Source organism: Tiliqua scincoides, chromosome 2 (genome assembly GCF_035046505.1).
Source record: "Tiliqua scincoides isolate rTilSci1 chromosome 2, rTilSci1.hap2, whole genome shotgun sequence".
In the NCBI taxonomy this organism is placed as follows: Eukaryota; Metazoa; Chordata; class Lepidosauria; order Squamata; family Scincidae; genus Tiliqua; species Tiliqua scincoides.
In genome coordinates, this window is record NC_089822.1 from 134189199 (window position 1) to 134209444 (window position 20246).

At 43.6% G+C, this 20246-nt stretch overlaps 1 protein-coding gene across 1 annotated transcript in view; it reads right to left on the reverse strand.

Annotated features, from left to right (window-relative positions):
- Window positions 1-20246, reverse strand: part of TIMELESS (timeless circadian regulator) — a 45841-nt gene that overhangs the window by 14549 nt on the left and 11046 nt on the right. The window contains exons 9-23 of the mRNA XM_066615035.1: window positions 16960-17047; window positions 16054-16233; window positions 14922-15139; window positions 14006-14109; window positions 12352-12521; window positions 9119-9247; window positions 8704-8855; window positions 8148-8245; window positions 6598-6721; window positions 6061-6262; window positions 4277-4428; window positions 3859-3944; window positions 2787-2910; window positions 2290-2372; window positions 301-449 (exon numbers count right to left, since the gene is read on the reverse strand). Of these exons, the coding sequence (XP_066471132.1) occupies window positions 301-449; window positions 2290-2372; window positions 2787-2910; window positions 3859-3944; window positions 4277-4428; window positions 6061-6262; window positions 6598-6721; window positions 8148-8245; window positions 8704-8855; window positions 9119-9247; window positions 12352-12521; window positions 14006-14109; window positions 14922-15139; window positions 16054-16233; window positions 16960-17047 (2059 nt within the window). The remainder of the gene's footprint in view (window positions 1-300; window positions 450-2289; window positions 2373-2786; window positions 2911-3858; window positions 3945-4276; window positions 4429-6060; window positions 6263-6597; window positions 6722-8147; window positions 8246-8703; window positions 8856-9118; window positions 9248-12351; window positions 12522-14005; window positions 14110-14921; window positions 15140-16053; window positions 16234-16959; window positions 17048-20246) is intronic.

Below are 20246 nucleotides of genomic sequence, written 5' to 3' on the forward strand. Positions count from 1 at the left end.
TGGGGGCCGTCATTAACTGCTAGATATTGTGTCCTTTTGGCACTGCACCCTTGCTTTTCTTCCACCACAAATATGCTTGAGAAAGTGCACTTGTGAAATGGTACTTGCAAGGACTGTAGTTCATTGCTTCCTCTCTGGCACAGCAGCCTAGAAAAGGGATCAAAACTGCCCGAGATCCACCAGACCACCACAATTCTAATGGACATGCGACGCAGCACACACAAATTTTTTTCCCATCTCAGACATGAGCATACACATGCAGCACAAAGATGCACACAGAATAGAAAGTGGGGGCCATACCACACCAAGGGAGCCAGGCTTGCGCTTGCGCTTGCGCTTCTTGTAGAGTTCCTTACGGTCAGACACCAGCCCCAGGCTGAGCAATTTTTCAATAATGCATGCCTTGGAGCGCTTTGCTGTAATGTGCCTCATCACATTGCCAAGGATATCTGCCAAGGGGGAGAAACGGGCAAAAGTAGCACGAGTCAGGCAAAGGAAAGGAAGGGAGTTTAGCAAAACATGATAGTATGGTTTAACCCACCCAGAGGCTCTACTTCTAGTACCTTCATAGCATAAGGATTCGTGTGTATTATTTTCAAGTGTATTATTTAAGTATTATTTTCCTCAGAGAGCATTGTTTATGGGGGGGGCTTTAATAATAGCAATCTAAAGATGGCAGCACCACACACCAACAGGAGACCCCAATGAATACAGAAGAGAGATGTATTAAGAAGAATCAAATAATAGTTTCAGCCCAGTAAGCCACTGTTGTGTGAGGTAAGGCCACCCCTGGATTGCGTCCAGTTCTGGTTGCCACATCTCAAAAAGGATATAGTGAAAATGGAAAAGGTGCAGAAGAGAGCAACCAAAATTATTCTTGGGCTAGGGCACCTCCCTTATGAGGAAAGGCTACAGTGTTTGAGCCTTTTCAGTTTAGAAAAGAAGCGTCTGAGGGGGGACATGATTGAGACATACAAAATTATGCAGGGGATGGATAGAGTGAGGCTCTTTTCCCTCTCACATAACACCAGAACCAGGGGACATCCACAAAAGTTGGGTGTTGGGAGAGTTAGGACAGGCAAAACATCTCTTTACCCAGCATGTAATTAGTCTGTGGAACTCCTTGCCACAGAAAGTAGTGACGGCATCTTGCCTAGATGACTTTAAGAGGGGATTGGACAAAATTCTGGAGGAAAAATTCATCACATGTTACAAGTCCACATATGGCAGGCATGTGCAAGGTAGGCTGCCTCTGATTGCCAGATGCAGCAGAGGGCACCAGGACGCAGGTTGTGTCTGTTGTCAAGTGTGTTCCCTGAAGCATTTGGTGGGCCACTGTGAGATACAGGAAGCTGGACTAGATGGGCCTTTGGCCTGATCCAGTGGGGCTCTTATTATGTTCTCATGAGGTGGTGGCTTGTTTTGGGTTTCTTCCAAAACTATTATACAGGTCAATATTTTCTGTCCAAAATGCATTGGGTCTCAATGTTCATTCTGTTGTGATTCTTTGTTTTGTGCAACTATGCAGTTTGTAAAATCAATATTATATTTTTTAAAAATAGGAAATGTGTCAGATTGTTATTTCATTCTTCTTAGTATATTTGCTTCCTGCATTTATTGGATTCTCTTGCCGGTTTAGGTCTATACTGATAAACCTCATATGCTTGATATTTACATAGCACTTTAAGTGCTTCCATCATTCTCATTAATACACAGTTCGCCTGATTCCTACTGAGGGTTACATTCCAGAGTCAATGCGTAAAGTTAAAAGTGTATATACTGTATTCCAAATTATCTTGAAAACCCCAACATCTGAAAATGCATACTCTCGCTTTAACAACTACAAGGGGCATGTGGGACCTGAGAGAACAGCACTGTCACCCTCCAATTTCAGGTTCACTTGCATTTAAGTAAGTGGAATGGTAGGTGGAACCACCTGTACTATTTAAATTGTTGTTTCTCTATCGCTCTTTTTTGTTTGTTTGCTGTGCATGTGTAGTTGAATCTGCACAAGTAAAGTGCACAGAAGATGTGGGCCGAATGTATAAATAACAAAGCTGGGGGAAAGAGGAAAAGCGAGATAGGCTGAGAGTGTTGGTAGTCCCTCTAGTAGGAGGCTGGTTGAAAAGCAGTTCCTCCATGGATACAGGCTCACAGCAAAGAAGTGGGAGAGCATAGCTTAAAAGGTACTGAATCTTAGGCATCTCCAGGTCCCTCATCACTGCTAAGTTAGCTAACAAAGCAGGTCTCTGCATCTGACTAAGAACTCTCCAACCACCTACTCCTCACCATCTGTGCCCTGGAATTCCTCAAAGAGTCGCCGAAGCTCTAGCTCCTGATCCTGCGTCCACAACACGATGCGTGCCCCCTTCCTGAGGAAGCAAATATACAATGTTTGCAACACATTAACAGCTATGATGCACACTTCCACCCAGGGTTTTTCAGGGAGCAAGAGGGAAAGAGAAACCCAAGTGCAGCAAGGAGAAGCAAGATTAGGAACTCGCTAGGCTATCTTAAGTAAACTATTACTTAGATACAAACATTCTACCCTCAAAAGACACACTGGTGCATTAGCACAGTAATAACCCCACTGGCACAGAAATCTCCCTGCTGATGGATGTGCCTTGGAGCTGGCACAATGTCAGAAAAATGCTGCTCCAATGCAACTTGGACACAGCTCAGACACCCTAACACAGTATCTCTGCAGTGCAAAGTCCAAATGTCATCCATCAGAGAGGGAGAATGCATCTTCATTCTGGTTTCTGCTATTCATAATGATCACCTACCGTTCCTGAGGGAAGTCTTGCACACTGTTTGCCAGCCCCATGTGCACCAGTTTCTTGGCCACCTGCTTACGTGTTCGGTTCCGAGTGCTCAGGTGTGCAAGGATGTTGTTAAGGATGTCCTCACCTGGTATTGGAAAAGTAAAAGGCATACAGTGACCAGACCGGAGCAGATGACATGGCTCCCCAACCTCATGCAAGAAAGAAAAATTAAGCCAAGAAAGAAAAAAAAAAGCTCTCTGTCAAGTGCTGACCTATGCACTTTTATTAACACACTAGCCACTTATCTGTGCTGGTCATCAGTAGCCTTAAAAGAAGGACTCAATTTTGGTAAAGCTTCTGTGCTTGATTGCTGGGGCACTATCCTTATTCATCACAGGCCTGCAGTCCTTTCATCCTTTTCAGATTCAAGAACTGCCTCTAATCCCAAATTGTAATAAGGCATGCAGTCCTTAATTCTGTAGATTACTGTATATTTGTCAATTTATCCTCTCCTTTCGTTAGGGCAATCAGATATAAAGGAGGGGAGAACCACTAGATTCCTAAGAGTTTTATGAAAGATCGAATTTTAGCTGCTATGGCTTGTCATGGTAGGATGAAGAGGCCACACCCAGTATCTTATTCTGCATAAATATCGAAGATAATAGGACACTGGTCTCCTTTGCACCTAGTCCCCCTTTTCCCTCTCTGCCCTTCTCTTCTTTAAAAAGAAAGCTACACAAACACAGAACATAGTGGCCACCTTACAGTCAGGGCACAACACACCTGTTGAAGATCAACACCACAACACCTACATACAAGGACCGCACAATTCTAGGATCCTTCATTCTTAAACAATCCTACAAGCTGGAAATCTGGGGTCCCAGGTCCCACTGTAGTTTTGCCCCACGGAGTCCACCTCCATGTCACACAGAGCTGAAGATAAAATCTACCCCCCCCCCAAGTCTGCACACAACCATACTTCGCCGTAGTGTAAAATTCAGGCATTCTGCAGTTTCTAACTTGCTGTAGCTCTGCTGCCCCACTCAGCCTGCCCACTAGTGCTCTTCCCTCTCTTCAAAATATGATTTGCTACCTTCCACTTCCTTGAACTTGTAGTAGAGTTCTTGCAGCTCTTCCTCCTCTTCTGAAGTCCACTTAGATGCCTTGCGAGAATCAGCACTGAGACAGAGAGAGCACGTGTGCACTTAGAAATATTTCTTAAGGATACTCTCCCTGTCACAAGGGAAAGGCATGCTTTTCCAAGGAGGCAAGGCAACTGTGAACTCTTTACATAACAGTCTTTTCCCCAGATCTGATTTAGCCTTGCTTTGGCAGCTATCTTAATTTGCTCCCTACCAACACTTGGACACCAACCTAGAGGCAAATCAACAGCTATGCAAAAAGTAGCAATTTGGGGGAAAGGTGCAAGTTGAGGTCTCAGCACCCCTTGCTTCTATCCAGAAGTGACCCTCCAGGAAAATCAATTGTTGGGTGGAATTTTAGGAACTCACCGTTCACTTTCCCGCAGCAAGTCGTACCCCTCTGTCATCTCTCGTACTACAGCTGTGCCTTTCCAGAACAACAATTCCATGTAGGCCTTCTTATTGGTGGATGCCAACGCAAAGAATTTGCTCACAATATATTTGGCAAAGATCACTAGTTCCTAGAGTTGAAAGAGGGAAAAACAAAAAATTCCAATTGTCATGATTCAATAGTATCTACTGCTGATGCTGTAAGAATATTCCACGATTTTTAAAAAGAGAATCTCTCCCAGACCTAATTGAAGCTGTATAAAGTAGCCCATTAGTCCAAGCAGACATTTAAGACCTGTTTTGAAATTATGTACCCTCACAATAGGAGATTGGAGGTGTGCCACGTGTTGCTTAACACAGAAAGTTATTAGATGGTTTGGGACTTTGTTTTGGCTTAGCTGCCTTTGTAATTAGAAGAGCAAATTGCCAAATGATCTTTGCAGCTGACTCTGAACATTATTTTCAGCAATTTGTAGATAGAGTAAAAAATTTCCCAACCATTTTCCTGATTATTCCCAAAAAATCATATTTAACAAAGCTACGCAGGCAGAAAGTTCTTCCCTACCCCAACATGCACTTTCAAAACACTTGCATTGATTAGCCTGCATTGATATATCATGTAAATACAGCAACAGTGAGCAAGGCTTTCAAATAAATATTTTTTTTAATGAATATTAGACTTAACTATAGGTTAATTTGGCATAAATCAGTTGACCTATATTAAATTGGAAGATAGACAATGTTAAAACAAAATTCACAATTTAACCAAAGAGGGGGGGAAAAAAAGGAATGTCCAACACGGGAGCAAATTTAATTAAAGCTGCTACTCTAGTGTAAACCAGACTTCAAAGGAAAACCAAAAGAGCAGATTTAAAGCATACACTTTTCCAAAAAGAAGCAAAGCCCAACTTAGAACAGATTTGCTACCAGTACTTTTATCGAATGAAAGAGCCAGAACTAAATGAAGGAAATTCTGAAGAAGAGATGGATGATCAAGACAGGACAGGACAAGACAAGACGGGATTATAGGACACAAGGAGCTACCTTAGGCCAAAGACTCAGAACATGGAGTCATCTAGTCTTGTGTAGTCGTTGTACCACTGCAGTGGCACTTCGGATTCTCAAGCATTCCAGCCCTACTACCTGAGGTCCCTTTAAACAGAGATGCCAGGACCACACCTAAGATTTCCTATGCAAAGTATATATAGGCAGAGGGATATGTTCTTGGCCACTACCAACTGATGGATACAGAAACCATGGATAAGAGGGAACCCTACCACCATGGCCCCCCACACCTACCACCTTTGTTTTTCTTCTTCTGCAGCACCAAGCATGTCACTTCCTTTAACAGAACACTATGAGCAGGCAGGCAGCCTGAATGCTAGAGAGAGACAGCCAGAACATTAACAGGAAGCAGGAAGTTTTCTGCTTATATTCTGCCTGTATCCCTCTAGCGTTTAGGCTGCCTGCCTGCTTGTCCTTCTATAAGCTTGCCTGCTTATAGCATTCTGCTTAAAAGAAGACATGCTTGCTTGCCGCTACTGGTAAGAAGAAAAATGAAAGTAACGAGCACAGGGCCACACAAAAAACTACAGATAACTGAATCCGTGGATGGGGGGGCACCTGTACTTTGTTTGTACTGTAGCCCAGCATTTAAAGAAAAAAAACCTATTTCAGTAAAAGACAACTTTGAATCCATAACATCTAGATTAGTAATCAACCAGGCAGTGAAAAGGCTACTGTGATCTTTACAGGGTCCTTACCTTGTATGCCCCAGCAGCAGGATCACTGAGGAGCCGGTTGAAGAGACAGAAGACAGAAAGCTGGAAGAGGAGGGCCTCCATCTTGAGGTCACAGGCAATGCGGTGCAACATCTTTACTATACAGTGGTTGGTGTGGGAGCTGTTTTGCTGGTAGTTCTTGAAGAGCAGGACATAGGCCTTGATTACGTTAGCACTAGCAAACCTGCACCCCAAGATACACAACTTTAGATATGTATTAGACCACAATGAGATCCCTATAGTCAGGACTATGTATGTCCTGCAGCTCCACAGAAGCACAAAATGCAGTTTTTGGCACCAGATTCAGCTTCCTAGGAAACTAAGATTTAATTTTTTTGAAAAGCAGGTTTATACTTTTACTATGACAGATGGGGAAAAGAGCACAATGGAGTGAATGGAATAAGAATGCAAAAGGACAGATAACCGTGGACATTTGAAAACACGCCATGCACATAGGAGATGAGAGGATAGCAACCAATGATGGGATCCCTTTCTGACCAACTCACAAAAACTGCTTACCGCTTCACATAATCCAGGAAACTGAACTCCTTCTCTGACACACGTACAGATGCCATCTCTTCCTCAGCAACCTCCTCTTCCTCAGCTGCCTCCTCAGGTTCCTCCATCTCTGGTGCTGCTTGCCCTACATACATGGAAATTGATGCATGACATTTAAATATGGTTCCCAGCTCCATTCTAAAACATTCGAGTACCACAGTAGTCCTGGCTGAGCAGAAGGGTTCCCCAAAACAAAGGAAGAGGTAGGTCTGCACTAGGGTTGGTCAAAAATGTCAGTGCTGCCCAAGGCAGTACCAAATTTCACTGCCCTTTCAGATACCTGGAGTGTGGCAACCCAGAACCTACCCCCACAATCCTTTACCTGCAGTTTCAGTATGGCCTCCCAGACCTGTTCATTTTAACCAACATGAACCAACATCTCTTGTTTATTTTAAAACAGGACTGGAAGGGAGGACACACTGGAGATAAGGGGGTAGACTTCATGTCAAAGCATTCCACCTCTCATTGCTCACCCAGCTTCTTAAGTAGATGAGATGCAGCAGCAATTTTTTCCACCCTTCCTTCCTTCCTTCCTCCAGCACCATTATTTAAAGAACTGCACTGCCAACTCAGCCAGCAAAAGACACACACACACACACACACACTCACTCTAAGGGCACAATCCTAACCCCTTTCCAGCACGGACATAAGGGCAATGCAGCTCTGAGGTGAGGGAACAAACATTCCCTTACTTTGAGGAGGCCTCCGTGAATGACACCCAACTGCAGGATGCAGCACATGTCCCATTGGCACCGCTATGCCAGTGCTGGAAAGCACTGACATAAGGGGTTAGGATTGAACCTTAACTGGTGAAAGAAGCCATGAAGAATGGATGCCATGAAAGGCACTGAGGTGCCAGTCTACCTCACTGACTCAAAAATCTTTGCCTTTTGGATCTGTATCCCAGTAGAGGTGGATATAATATATAGAAAACTCCTTTTTGAAGCAATGTTTTCTGTAATAATAGAGCACCTGCAGCTGGCAGTATCCTGAGATTTAGGATTTACACTCAAGATGGGACTCTGAATTATCAACTCAGAATAATCATAAGGCCCTCACAACTTTAAACCAAGGAGAAGAGAAGCTGTAAGAGTTCTCCATGATGTCCCGCTCCTTCTCTCCAATGACTGGGAAGGTGATCTCCTTTCTCCATAGCCTATGAGAATTGGAGGTTCAGGTCATTCAACTTGGATAGCTCAACTTTTTATGTAATTATTTTTTCATGTCAAGAGTTGTGGTCTTGGTTGCTCAACTCCTGGAAGAGAACTCTATCAATTGCTCAAGATTCTTTGTGTATGTGAAATTGGGTGTATGAATCCCACTTAAGCCCTCCTCTTTGCACCTTTCTAAGTTGTGTGTTTTGGAGAAGGCAGGAGAGTCACCCACTGACTGATCAACCTAAGTTACCACTAGGAAGTAGTGGATGGTTACTAAGGAGTTCCTAATTGTTAGGCTATTGCCGAAAGCTATCCCTATTCCTGCTCTACTCCACTGCATAAATGGATACTCACGAGGGAGGGTAGCAAAAAAGATTTGCCTCAGCAGCTCCATCTCTTCATCTGGATCAAGGGTGGGAGATCCAAAAACATCCCCTTCTGGCCACACCTCCCTTAGGAAATACAATGGAGAAGGGTCAGTTAAGTGAGTAGAGTGAAGACTTTCCTTACATTAGAGAAATCTACTGGAGGCAGAAAGTATCAAACAAGTAAAGCTTTTGATATACAAGTACCAGAAAAGGCAGGATGTGCAAAGAATTCAAACTTCCACCAGAGGGAACTGTGTGCGTAATTTTGTCCTGCTTCTACTAAGAAAATTAGGGCCCAAGGTTCTCCAAGTCTCAGGTTCAGATCAGAACTGTCCTTAGAATCAATGTTATTTTATTTAAGTAAAAGACATATCCCACCTTTTATACTGAAAACTTAACATCAGCTTTCAACATTTAAAACATCAACCACAAAGTCAAACACACTACGTGCATAGGTGGCAATAATCAGGCCTAAACTGGGTTTATCCATATACAGGTTATTTAGAACAATCATCCCCACCATGCTGAGAACACTTCCTTACCTGGCTGAACGCAAAAGAGACAGCGCTTCAGGTACCTGGCCAGCCAGTAAGCTGTCCTGGATCCGTACCATGGCCTCAGCTCGCTGCTCCTCCAGTGGAACTTCTGATGCAGCATCAAAAGGGACAACATCCTCTGGAAGCGGCTCAGAGCCCTAAAGTAGGGAAGAATTCCTTCATCAGTTCCCACAAGGGTAAAAGCCACAAAAAAAAATCAACATTCCTGCAGCCATTAATAAATGAATACCCGATCTCTTATTTCTTGTTTAGCACTAGGCTCTTACTGTCTTTTGAAAAATAATTGTGGTGCACAAGGGGATTGTTACACCAATTATGTGTTATTTTGTCCAATAAACAATCCCAGGATCTCTGTACATGTCCTCTATACACATCTCTGGCCATTATTAGGAAATCATACCTGTGTGCATTTACTGATTTGCTCAGCCAGCCTTGGCCACATCTCCTCCAGCTCCTCAGGAGTTCGGAGCTGTGCATCTGAGTTGGCAGGGTGAGTCTGGGTTTTCTTTTTCCTCTTGAACGTCTTGCTCTGCAGTAAAACAAATCGTGTAGCTTTTTGAGCTAACTTTTGAGGGAAAGAGAATGTGGTCAGAAGTGTAAAGTTCTGGGGGGGCGGGGCCTGAGGTGGCTGAGTAGCTGTGTTTTTCTGAGCTCCTGGAAAGCTCTTGGAAAACACGCTATTTCTTCCCAAAATCGTGGGTCTGATGAGATCTGGGGATCAGTGGTCAGGAGAGGCCTCAGTCCTACAGATGGTGTACGGTTTCGGAGAAGAAGGGTTCAGCCAGGGACTGTTTTTTCTCCAAGGGAACCCAGCCATCGATGTCGGTGATGGTGAGGATTCAATGTTGAAATTAAGCTGAAGGCTCCAAGCAGGGAAGGAAGTTGAAAGAAGCACTTGAGTGTTGTTCCGTTATGTGTGTCTGGCATTAATTGACTGCCTGATTAAGCTTTTGCCAGAGAGAAGGAGAAGGAGGAGCAGACTTTCCCCCTCCTGGGAGAAGAGGAAGGAGGGGGAGGCTTTCTCTGCTTATTTGTTTGTTGATGTGAGAAGAAGCTTTGGAGATCTGCTGAGCTTGTTATGAAAATATGAGTGCATAGCTCTAACTTTATAAATCTAAAATTTGTTGGATTACAAATTAACCGTCTTGGAATACAGTTATTGTTGTGGAGTGTTCAGTTTCGTTTTCCTGTGGAGAGCTGGTGGAGTGCCTGTGGAGAGCACAGTTGGAGACCTGTATTTTTTTTTTTTTTTGCAAAAGTGATTGATTGTTTACATTCCTTTGATTATCTCTTGGAAAGGAATGCGGTTGACATAGAAACAGATATAAATAACAGAAATAAGATATAAACAGAAATAAGAACATTAGGGACATCTAGTTGACTAAAAAGGACACTAAAAGGACAAGAACAGGATTTGACAAGTGAAGTAAGAAGAAAGAATATATAAGAAGGAAGAAAAAGGATGATAGGAAAAGGAGTGAAAGTTAGGAGCTCTCCTGCCCCGGAGTCCAGCTTGGGAAAACTAACACAAGAGGAACTGAAAGAGAAAGATTGGAAGCAGACACTACAAGACAATATAGAAAAATTAGTGGCGATGGAAGGGAAAGAATGGAAGCAGACAATACAAGACAATATAGAGAAGTTAGTGGTGATGGGACAGCAACAAACAAATCAATATCTGCAGGTTCAAGATATTTTGGATGTGTTAACTACACAACTAGATTATCTTAGTGTGCAACTCAAAGATGTTATAGCCGAATCACATGAGAAAAAACAAAGGATTATGGAAGAAGTATTGGAAATGGGAAAGCAACAAGTAAATCGATATTTACAAATCCAAATTAGCCTGGAAATCTTAATTCAACAGACAAATGAGTGTAATACGCAACAAACAGGAGAGGATCAACAAAAGAGCAAAGAAATGTAAGATAAATCCAAAACACGAGACAGGACAAAACAACAAGTTGGAAGAGACAATGTTAATGGAGATAGCTTGGGAGATAAAGACTCAAAAGTCACCAGACCAGAAAGGAGAAGAAATACTTCGACTAATTGATGCAGATTGGATTGATCAAGTGAAGGAAGAAGAAATACTTCAACCGACATAGAATGGAATGATCAAGAGAAGATGATTCATCAAGATGTTGATTTATCAAAAAGAGAGAGTACATTAAATCGTGATTTGTTAAGAGGAATTAATGTGAAATGTGAAAAAAAGATGGAAAAGTCTAGAGAAGAGAAGAGATTTGGCAGACCAGTGGATATTTAGGTTGGAGACAAGGGAATAGATAAAAAGAGAGATAGTAATGTGCTAATTTTGTATGTTAGAAATTAAAGCTTATTAGATGTCAATGAGAATTTATATAAGTTTTGTAGGTGATATGTAATATGTATAAAAATTTTAGTTAGCTTGATATTAATAGATGTTAGAAATTTAGAGTTTAATGAATTAGAATTTTAGGTGATATTGTTTTGGGTCTATACGTATATGTTTAGATATTTAGTCATGAGGATATATTAATTTTGGATGTTATAGGTAGAGAAATGATATGTGTAATTATTAGGATATTAAAAGTTGTTAGAATTTAGTATGTTAGATATTGGATTATGATATTAATTGTTGGGAGGATTTTATATGCTACTTAGTGGAAAGACATGAAGATCCCAATGAAAGATGAATTAATAGAGAAAATAATGAATGTGGTGGAAATGGACAGATTTTTAGAGAGCTTGGATCAACATGTATAGATTGAGTAATGAAAATTATTTTATGCTTGGTTGAAAATAAAGTTGTAGAAGTATAAGATAGGGTATTCAGATGAATGTATTATATATATGATATGATAGATAAATGATAAATGATATTAAGAGGCTAACAGAAGAGGAATTAGATTAGGAAATATGTAATGATTTATTAGTTATAGTGAGGTATGATGTCTTGCACCCTCTAATACTGTGTTTATGTTGTTTGTTATTTTTGTTTTTGGAAAAATTAAAAAAAAAGAAGTGTAAAGTTCCCAGAATTCTTTGCCCCAAAGTACTCTCCATTGCAGAGGTGAAATGAAGGAGCCAGACTAAGCAAAGCCTTCAGAGTTATGGCCCACTGTTTGTGGAGTATATTTGCCAAAACTAACGCACCACAGACCAAAATTTGAAACAGTCAGGTGCAACACAACGCACGCACACACACAGTCTAATTCTTTCCTCCATAGTGAATCTAAATAGTTGTGGTTGCCACTGTCAAATTTAATTGCATTCATTTGTGTGGAATTATAATGCACCAAATTTTTTTAGATTTACGTATATTTGTCTCCTTGTAAGCTGCTTTGAAAAAAAAAAGATTATAAAATATAAATATAAGGCTTTCCGATTTTCAGAGTTTCACGAAGCTGAAGGTCTCTCATCATTTTACAGCCCAATTCTATCTCCGTATATTTCACTGCACTGACAGCCTGCCAGATGGTGAATGCCCCCACAGGGTTTCTACCATCCTGTGCCTAATAGTAAAACAGCTGCCACCTTGACTGAAAGGTGCTTAGGAGAAATGATACACAGTTGACCAATTCCTAAAAGATACATATTCACAAAACCAGAAGGGTGTAGAAAGGGCTCAGACCACACACAACAAGATACCTGAACCACTATATTGTTTCTTCCTTTGCAAAATTTCTCCAACATCTTCAAGAAAAGGTGAGTGGTCTCCACCAGGTCTTTGAGGAATGACCTAGGCTGCTTTGTCTCATCAAACTTACGGAAGAGAGTGAGGAAGAGCTCACGATACTCCATCACATAGAAAATGTTATCTAAGGGGAAAGCAAAATGTCATTTTATATTTCTCTCTCTCTAAAAATAAACAATCAACATAAGAACATAAGAACAGCCCCACTGGATCAGGCCATAGGCCCATCTAGTCCAGCTTCCTGTATCTCACAGCGGCCCACCAAATGCCCCAGGAAGCACACCAGATAACCTCATCCTTGTGCCCTCCCTTCAAAGTCAGCATTTTCTGGTTGGCAAAGAACATAAGATTTCTTAGGGGAAAGAATCACCTCATTTCTTAGGGGAATACTTTCCCACTAAGCTCATGTGGTCCCTGAAACTGATGGCAATTTATACAAATGGTAGTAGCAAGATTTTAAGTTCCTTTCCACTCCACTGTCTATTTCAGGGGCCTCCACACTACAGCCCAGCTCCAGCACAGAGAGAAAAACCTCTCAGGTGCAGTGTGATCTTTGTAGAAACCCACACCAGGCAGCTACTTCCTCCAGGAAATTAGGGCATAGAGCCTTCTGGGGTTTTTGGCAGCAAAACTGGCTGCCCAGCATCAGGATGACCAGACGTCCACTTTTTTAGTTTTGTGTCCTGGAGCACAAAGGACACAAAGGGCACAAACCTAACCCACTTTCCAGCACTGACATAAGGGCAACACAGCTCTGAAATAAGGGAACAAACATTCCCTTATCTTGAGGAGGCCTCTGTGACTGCCACCCAGCTGTAGGGTGCATGACACATTTCATTGGCACAGCAATGCCAGTGTTGGAAAGTTGGTTAGGATTTCGACCTCAAATGTTTGTGAGCGTGCCCCTGCAGGCAGTGCATAGCCTTCTTGTAATTAATTATACATAATATAATTAAATTTATATGTAATAAATATGTTATATGTGATATGCTAAGTTTAATAATAAGTAATATAGTGTTTAGATTAACCACAAGAAATCAACATATGAGTGTTTTTAGCTTTTATTTTTCTTGGATGTCCTACATTTTGGGGTGCCTTGCCCTCTTTTGCGGTTATGACATCTGGTTACCCTGCTGGGTGCAAGTTTCTACAAAGATCGGGTGAAAAGATGGAAGGCAGCAGGGCAGAATGGTAAGGCTTCATCACAGCCTTGCCACACCTGAGAGGCTTTTCTTGGTGCACCGTGGGTTGTAGTTTGGACGCCTCTGCTCTATTTGCTCAGTAAGGTCCCCAGGTTACAATCCTACACACTTACCCAAGAGTAGGCCCAATTGAACACAGTGGGATTTACTTCTGTGTAAACATGCATAGGATTGTACTGTCAGTTCATTTTCTCCCAAGGGCTGGATGTTCACCTGCAAAGAACACTGCCATTCCTGGATCCAGCCTGCCTGGATTCAATTCCTGCCTACCAAACCCAGCACATCAGAACTGGGTTCTCAATTATGCCCTAGCAGTAGAGGGAGAAAAGCTGGAATACTGAGCTAGAAACTTGCTCTCCAAGACACTAAAGCTGGTCTGCATTTATTTATAAATAAAAAGCCTCACTCTTCAAGATGTTGCTGCTGTTGCGCACCGCTTCTTCTTGCGAATGGTCCATTTCATGCATAGTCATCAACAATTCCTGGTATGCCTTGAGAGCCAAATGCATCCTGGGAAGAAAGGATGGATGAGAGGCATTTTTCCTGCTTTGTACAGAAAGGTGAGAGGGCAGGACTCTTCCAAATAGCAAAGACAAAATGAGAGCTGGAAGCTCATCGTCCATTCTGTAGAGCAGTGTTGCTCAATCCCTGGCCCGTGGGCCACTTCCAGCCCGGGAGCTCCCTATCTGGCCCCCAGGGTCCCCCATCTCCAGTGGGCTCACTGAAGACTCACTGGGGCCATGCTGGTCCGACACGCGAGCTCTGGGTCTGGCTTTCCCTCACTGTTTTCAGCTTTGCATCTGCGAAGCTCAGTGGCAGTGAAGGAAAGATGGACCCAGTGCATGCACAGGGCCTTTTGTACTGGAAAGGAAGTGCGAGACTTGCAGGTCTTGAATTCGTTCAAGACTTGAACTAATTCCCCTCCCAGTATAAAAGGCCCTGCATGCATGCTGAGCCCATCTTTACTTGCCTGGCCCATGAGCAGCACACACGTGGAGCCAGAGGCAGCAGGGGAAGACCAGGCTGAAAGTGAGGAAGACCTCACTGAAAGTGCTTATGAACACCTTTGAACATCCCCCCTCTCTCTGAAAGTGCTCATGAATGGTTTGAAGATCCCCCCCTCCCGTGTTAAAAAGTGTTTATGAACTGGTTTGAATTCATTCATAAAAGTTCTGTCTAATATATTCATTTATGTAAATTAATTCAAATTTGAAATGTAAATTAATTCTTTTTTTGGCCCCCAACATAGAGTCAGTGAGATATGACCCTCCTGCCAAAAAGTTTGCACACCCCTGCTGCAGAGGGACAATGTATCTCCTTACCTTCTGGACCAAGATGTGGCCTCCTTTTTATCTAATAGCAACATTTCATAGTAGTTGGTCAGACTCTGTTCAATGAAGTGGAAGGTCCTGGTGCTGACTGTTTCAGAAACCAGCTGAGGCTGGAACATGCAGGCTCGGTTGAAAGCCATAAAGAAAGCCATGGCCCACAGGTAGTAAGTCTCATCATGCTGCTGGGCCTTCTCCCTGATCAGGTGATCCTGGGAAGATGGAAAGGGGAAGAGAAAGGAAAGAGAGAAAGAAAGAGGCAGCACATTAATGGGCAGTCAAGGATTCTACATCTCCCTTCTCTTTTGCATTCCTACCAAGTGCATGCTGAACACCAGAAGAGTTTAGATTAACAGGGGTGAACCAAGTTCTACAGCAAAAAAACAGAGGACGAAAATTGGTACCGACTGCTCATTTTGCAACCAACTATACATGAACCATGTACACCAGCATTTCTCAAACTGTGGGTCAGGACCCACTAGGTGGGTCGTGAGCCAATTTCTGGCAGGTCTCATAGCACCTAGCTCAGTTGCCACTGAGCTGCTGGGCAGGGCAGGCTCCTTGTGAGAGAGGGGGGGGGCATGGTGCTTTGCCCTGAATAGGTGGGAAGATGGGACGCTGGAAAGAGTAGAGAGCTGTGCGGTTGGGGAAGGATTCAACTCTGCATTCTGCTTTTGAGTTTCAAGCTGCGATGTCTGAAATCCTAGCTATGCAAAACAGCATGAGTGTGCTGCGTAATGGGACCTTCGGCCGATTGTGGCTTAGGTTTAAAACTGAAATTGATGATACTTCTGGTTATAAAATCACTTCCAGATTAATGACATCACTTCCAATGAGTCCTGACAGACTATCATTCTAAAAAGTGGGTCCCAGTACGAGAAAGTTTGAGAACCACTGATGTACACTATTCAGCTACATGGAGCAAGTCTGGGATAACACACGTACAGGACAACAGTGGTAGCTATAAGGATAAAGTCTTGCCAGGGCCAGCTTCAGCTGAATGTATACCTGCATTCAGAAACAGAACTTACAAGGAAAAGGACAGCATCGCAGCACTTGCAGACACTACCCTGACTATGGATTAGCCATCCCCAAACTCCCTGCAGGATATGGACCACATTCTCACCTTGACCAGGTACATGAGGCGATTGTAGCAGTTCTCCAAAAACTCTACACAGAACTCCTTGAGGAAGAGACGTACGCTGAGGGCTGAGCGGCGAGAGGCACTCTTGCCATCCTGAGCGAGCTGCCGCCTCTTTGGCACCCGCCGAACCTCCTTGCCCAAATCATGGCTATAATTCTTCACCTGAATGGACAAAGTATAACAAATAAATCAGAAATAGCTTGCCCACTCCTCTCCCTGTTCCACAGCCTACTTTGCCTACTAAGTACTGCTTTCTCTGGCAAGTAGGAAAAGAGTGATAGGATCAGAGAAAAGGCATTACAAAAGAATTTGTAGCTGCTTTGTCCTCTGTAGTTGTGGCGTTTTTCAAAAGAGGGAAGGATATTGTGTGCTGCCACTTGGCTGCCCCAACTGGCAATGAAATGAAAGCAAGCACTGAACCTCAACTACATGGTAACACCAGATAGGACTCTGATTAATCAAAGTCACTGTACAAGAGTAAGGAGTTATTTGAAAAGGAACAGTACTTCATGGTGCCTGTGATTTTATTATTTCCACAGGTTGATCACAGACTATCACAGTTATGGCAACAGATCAATTACACAACTAGTATTTGTAACATCAAGTTCCCTTCTGCCTCACACAAGCTCCAGATGCTATAGCAGTCACATCAAAGTTCAAGGCTATGAATACGAGACATGAATTTCAGAACAAACAAGCTAGATGGCGTATCTGCTTACAACGTTCTGTGCTTTTGTTTTCCCTTATTGTGCAAACAAGTTTCTACTCATCAAGTGCAACACGAATGCACCTGAAAGTAAACACTAAGTCCATTTGATCCGGGCAGACATGGCATATTCAAAACAAATCCTGTCCCATCAGCTCTGAAAGCAGTGGTTTGAAACTTACATTGTGTAGCCCCTTGTGCATCACAACATCTCTGTCTCCAATAGATTTCAACCCCTGAATGACATAGCAACCACCAAAATGAGAGTGCCTGGGGAACAGGAGAGAAAGACATATCAGAATGGAAGCTCCTTATTGGGGGAACTGTACCTTTGGGAGGCAGCTGGGACAGAAAGAACCCCACCAAAAACTGCTTTGTTGAGCCCCGCTATTCTGATGAGCGCTACCCATTACCACCCTGTCCTGGGTTCCTACTGCACTGTGTCCCATAATCCCCACTGGATTGCTTCTGCTATCTCAGAATAGACATACAGGTGGAACCTTTTTATGCACGGGGTTTCGTTCCCTGAACTTCCGTGATTGGGAAAATCTGTGTTGAGCCAAATCAACCAGAAACATGTGATTTTACACAAATTGCATAGTTATGCAAATTGCATACAGTTAAGCAAATAGCGCTACAGCCTGACACTTGGGGATGGAAGAAAAGTAAGGCAGCAGTTCTCAATTGCCTCCCCCCTCACCATGTGCTGCTCCCATACTCAACCCTTCCCTGTTGCCAGCTGTCCCCGCTGGTTTCGCAGGTGGGATGCTGAGCTTTTAAGAGTCCAGTCCAATGCATTCTACTTGGAAGTAAGTCCCACTCTAGTCAATGGGGCTTACTCCCAGGAAAGTGTGGAGAGAATCGTAGCCTAAATCTAATGCTTGGGATTGCTTGGAAGACTTGCTTGCTGGGCTGTTTTGCTTGTGTAGGCTGGAGCACAGAGAGCCTGCAGCATCTAAGTCTGAAGGAAGGGGGAATTTGGCAGAGGGTGCCTGGTTCACCTTCTCATTTACAACTTTGAGAAAGGTAAACCAAACAAGCTGGAGGAAAATGCTCTGTGGGTTTTTTAAAGCAATCCCCCCTCTGTTACTACCATGCAAGTGTGAGTGGCTTTTTGCTGCACCCATTCTGGCTACAGAGGTTTTCCCCTTGGCTTCCCCTCTCCCCACAAGATTCTCATTGATTCTTGTGGAGTCTTCTGCGCTTGCCTCTTTGATAGCTCAGGGGCTCCAGGGAGTCTTACTGTTCCTGCACAAGGTGCGCGATCTTCCAGAGCCTCTTCCAGGGCTACTTCTGTGCCTGTGCAAGGCACAGCTTTTTTGCAATGTTTTTGGCTGCCTTGAAACGGAGCAAGACACCAGTGCGGGGCAAAGGATGCAAAGTGTGTGTGACTTTGAATTCCCCCCATTCCGTTGAGATAAATCCACAGATAAAAAATCTGTGTATAAAAAGGCTGCACCATGCACATTGGGGCAAAAAATCAAAACTTCACATATAGGCTAATGGGTTCTGAGCTGTCTGTGACAGATCAGGAGAGAGATCTTGGGGTGGTGGTGGACAGGTCGATGAAAGTGTCGACCCAATGTGCGGTGGCAGTAAAGAAGGCCAATTCTATGCTGGGGATCATTAGAAAAGGTATTGAGAACAAAACAGCTAATATTATAATGCCGTTGTACAAATCGATGGTAAGGCCACACCTGGAGTATTGTGTCCAGTTCTGGTTGCCGCATCTCAAAAAGGATATAGTGGAAAAGGAAAAGGTGCAAAAGAGAGACTAAGATGATTACTGGGCTGGGGCACCTTCCTTATGAGGAAAGGCTACGGCGTTTGGGCCTCTTCAGCCTAGAAAAGAGACGCCTGAGGGGGGACATGATTGAGACATACAAAATTATGCATGGGAAGGATAAAGTGGATAGTGAGATGCTCTTTACACTTTCACATAACACCAGAACCAGGGGACATCCACTAAAATTGAGTGTTGGGAGAGTTAGGACAAAAGAAAATATTTCTTTACTCAGCGTGTGGTTGGTCTGTGGAACTCCTTGCCACAGGATGTGGTGACGGCATCTGGCCTGGACGCCTTTAAAAGGGGATTGGACAAGTTGCTGGAGGAAAAATCCATTATGGGTTACAAGCCCTGATGTGCATGTGCAACCTCCTGATTTTAGAAATGGGCTATGTCAGAATGCCAGATGCAAGGGAGGGCACCAGAATGAGGTCTCTTGTTATCTGGTGTGCTCCCTGGGGCATTTGGTGGGCCGCTGTGAGATACAGGAAGCTGGACTAGATGGGCCTTTGGCCTGATCCAGTGGGGCTGTTCTTACGTTCTTAGTACAACAAGGGTGGTGACATGGAGATCAAACCCCAGGTGTCTGCCTTGTATTCAGGGGTTAACTGGAATGATCTAGAAAAACAAAATTGATTTGTTGTGGCGCTAGGGGCACAGGGTTGGGGGTGAAGCCCAAGACAACAATATGCCCCCTTTTTCCTCCACTCTGCATCTTGAATAGTTCAAAACAAAGGGCACCAATGCATAGTGAAGAAGGTTCCTGGCTAATACTTGTTCAGATGCTTGTTCAGTGCTATAAATATACTCACAGCACAATCCAAACCAACTTTCAAGTGCTAATGCAACTGCAATACAACCCTAAGTAAAGGAACAAAAGTTCCCTTACCTTGAGGAGGCCTCTGACTAACCCAGCCACAACAGAATGCAATGCATGCTCCGTTGGCACAGCTGCATTGGTGCTGGAAAGCTGGACAGGATTGGGCTATTAATCTGCAAAATGTAAACTGAGCTTCACGTGGAGTCAGAGGGAAGGAGAGATGACAAGGAGGCCTCCCATTATGGGAATGTCTCCTTCAGCCCTCCTTTATTGATAGACTTTAGGCAGACAGCGTCCACATGACCGCATGTTTATCCTGACAAACACAAGAGCTAAAAAAACATGTTGTTGGCATCCTTTAGTCTCGGAAGACTATGGTATCGCGCTCTGAATGGTGGCTCTGGAACAGTGTCCTCTCCAGTACGCGAAGCCTGGGTAAAGTAGGTATGGAGGATAGGCTGTTACCCATGCAGCAAATCCCCCCTCTCCACGTCACTGAAATGGTCCAATGGAAAGGCAGAAGCCAATACGGTTGGTTCCAGCGGCGTCGCAGGAGTTGCCAGAACGTGATTGTGTTCAGCCATGAACTGCCTCAGGGACTCCGGCTCCTGATTTTGCCTCGAGGTTGACTCCTGAAGCCTTTTCCTTAACTGGATGTAGCCACAAGGCAGTGGAGGTTTGGGATCAGAGTTTTCCTTCTCTCAGATGAGCTGCCTTCCCAGGCTGACGAGTCCCATCTACCCGGTGGCTGTTTAGTCGCCTCTTACGACAAGTACAGCCAAACTGAGGGCCTATTCTTATCCCCAGCCCCCAGGGGATTAAAAAAACAATGCTGAGAATATCTGCTAGTTCTAGACTCTACA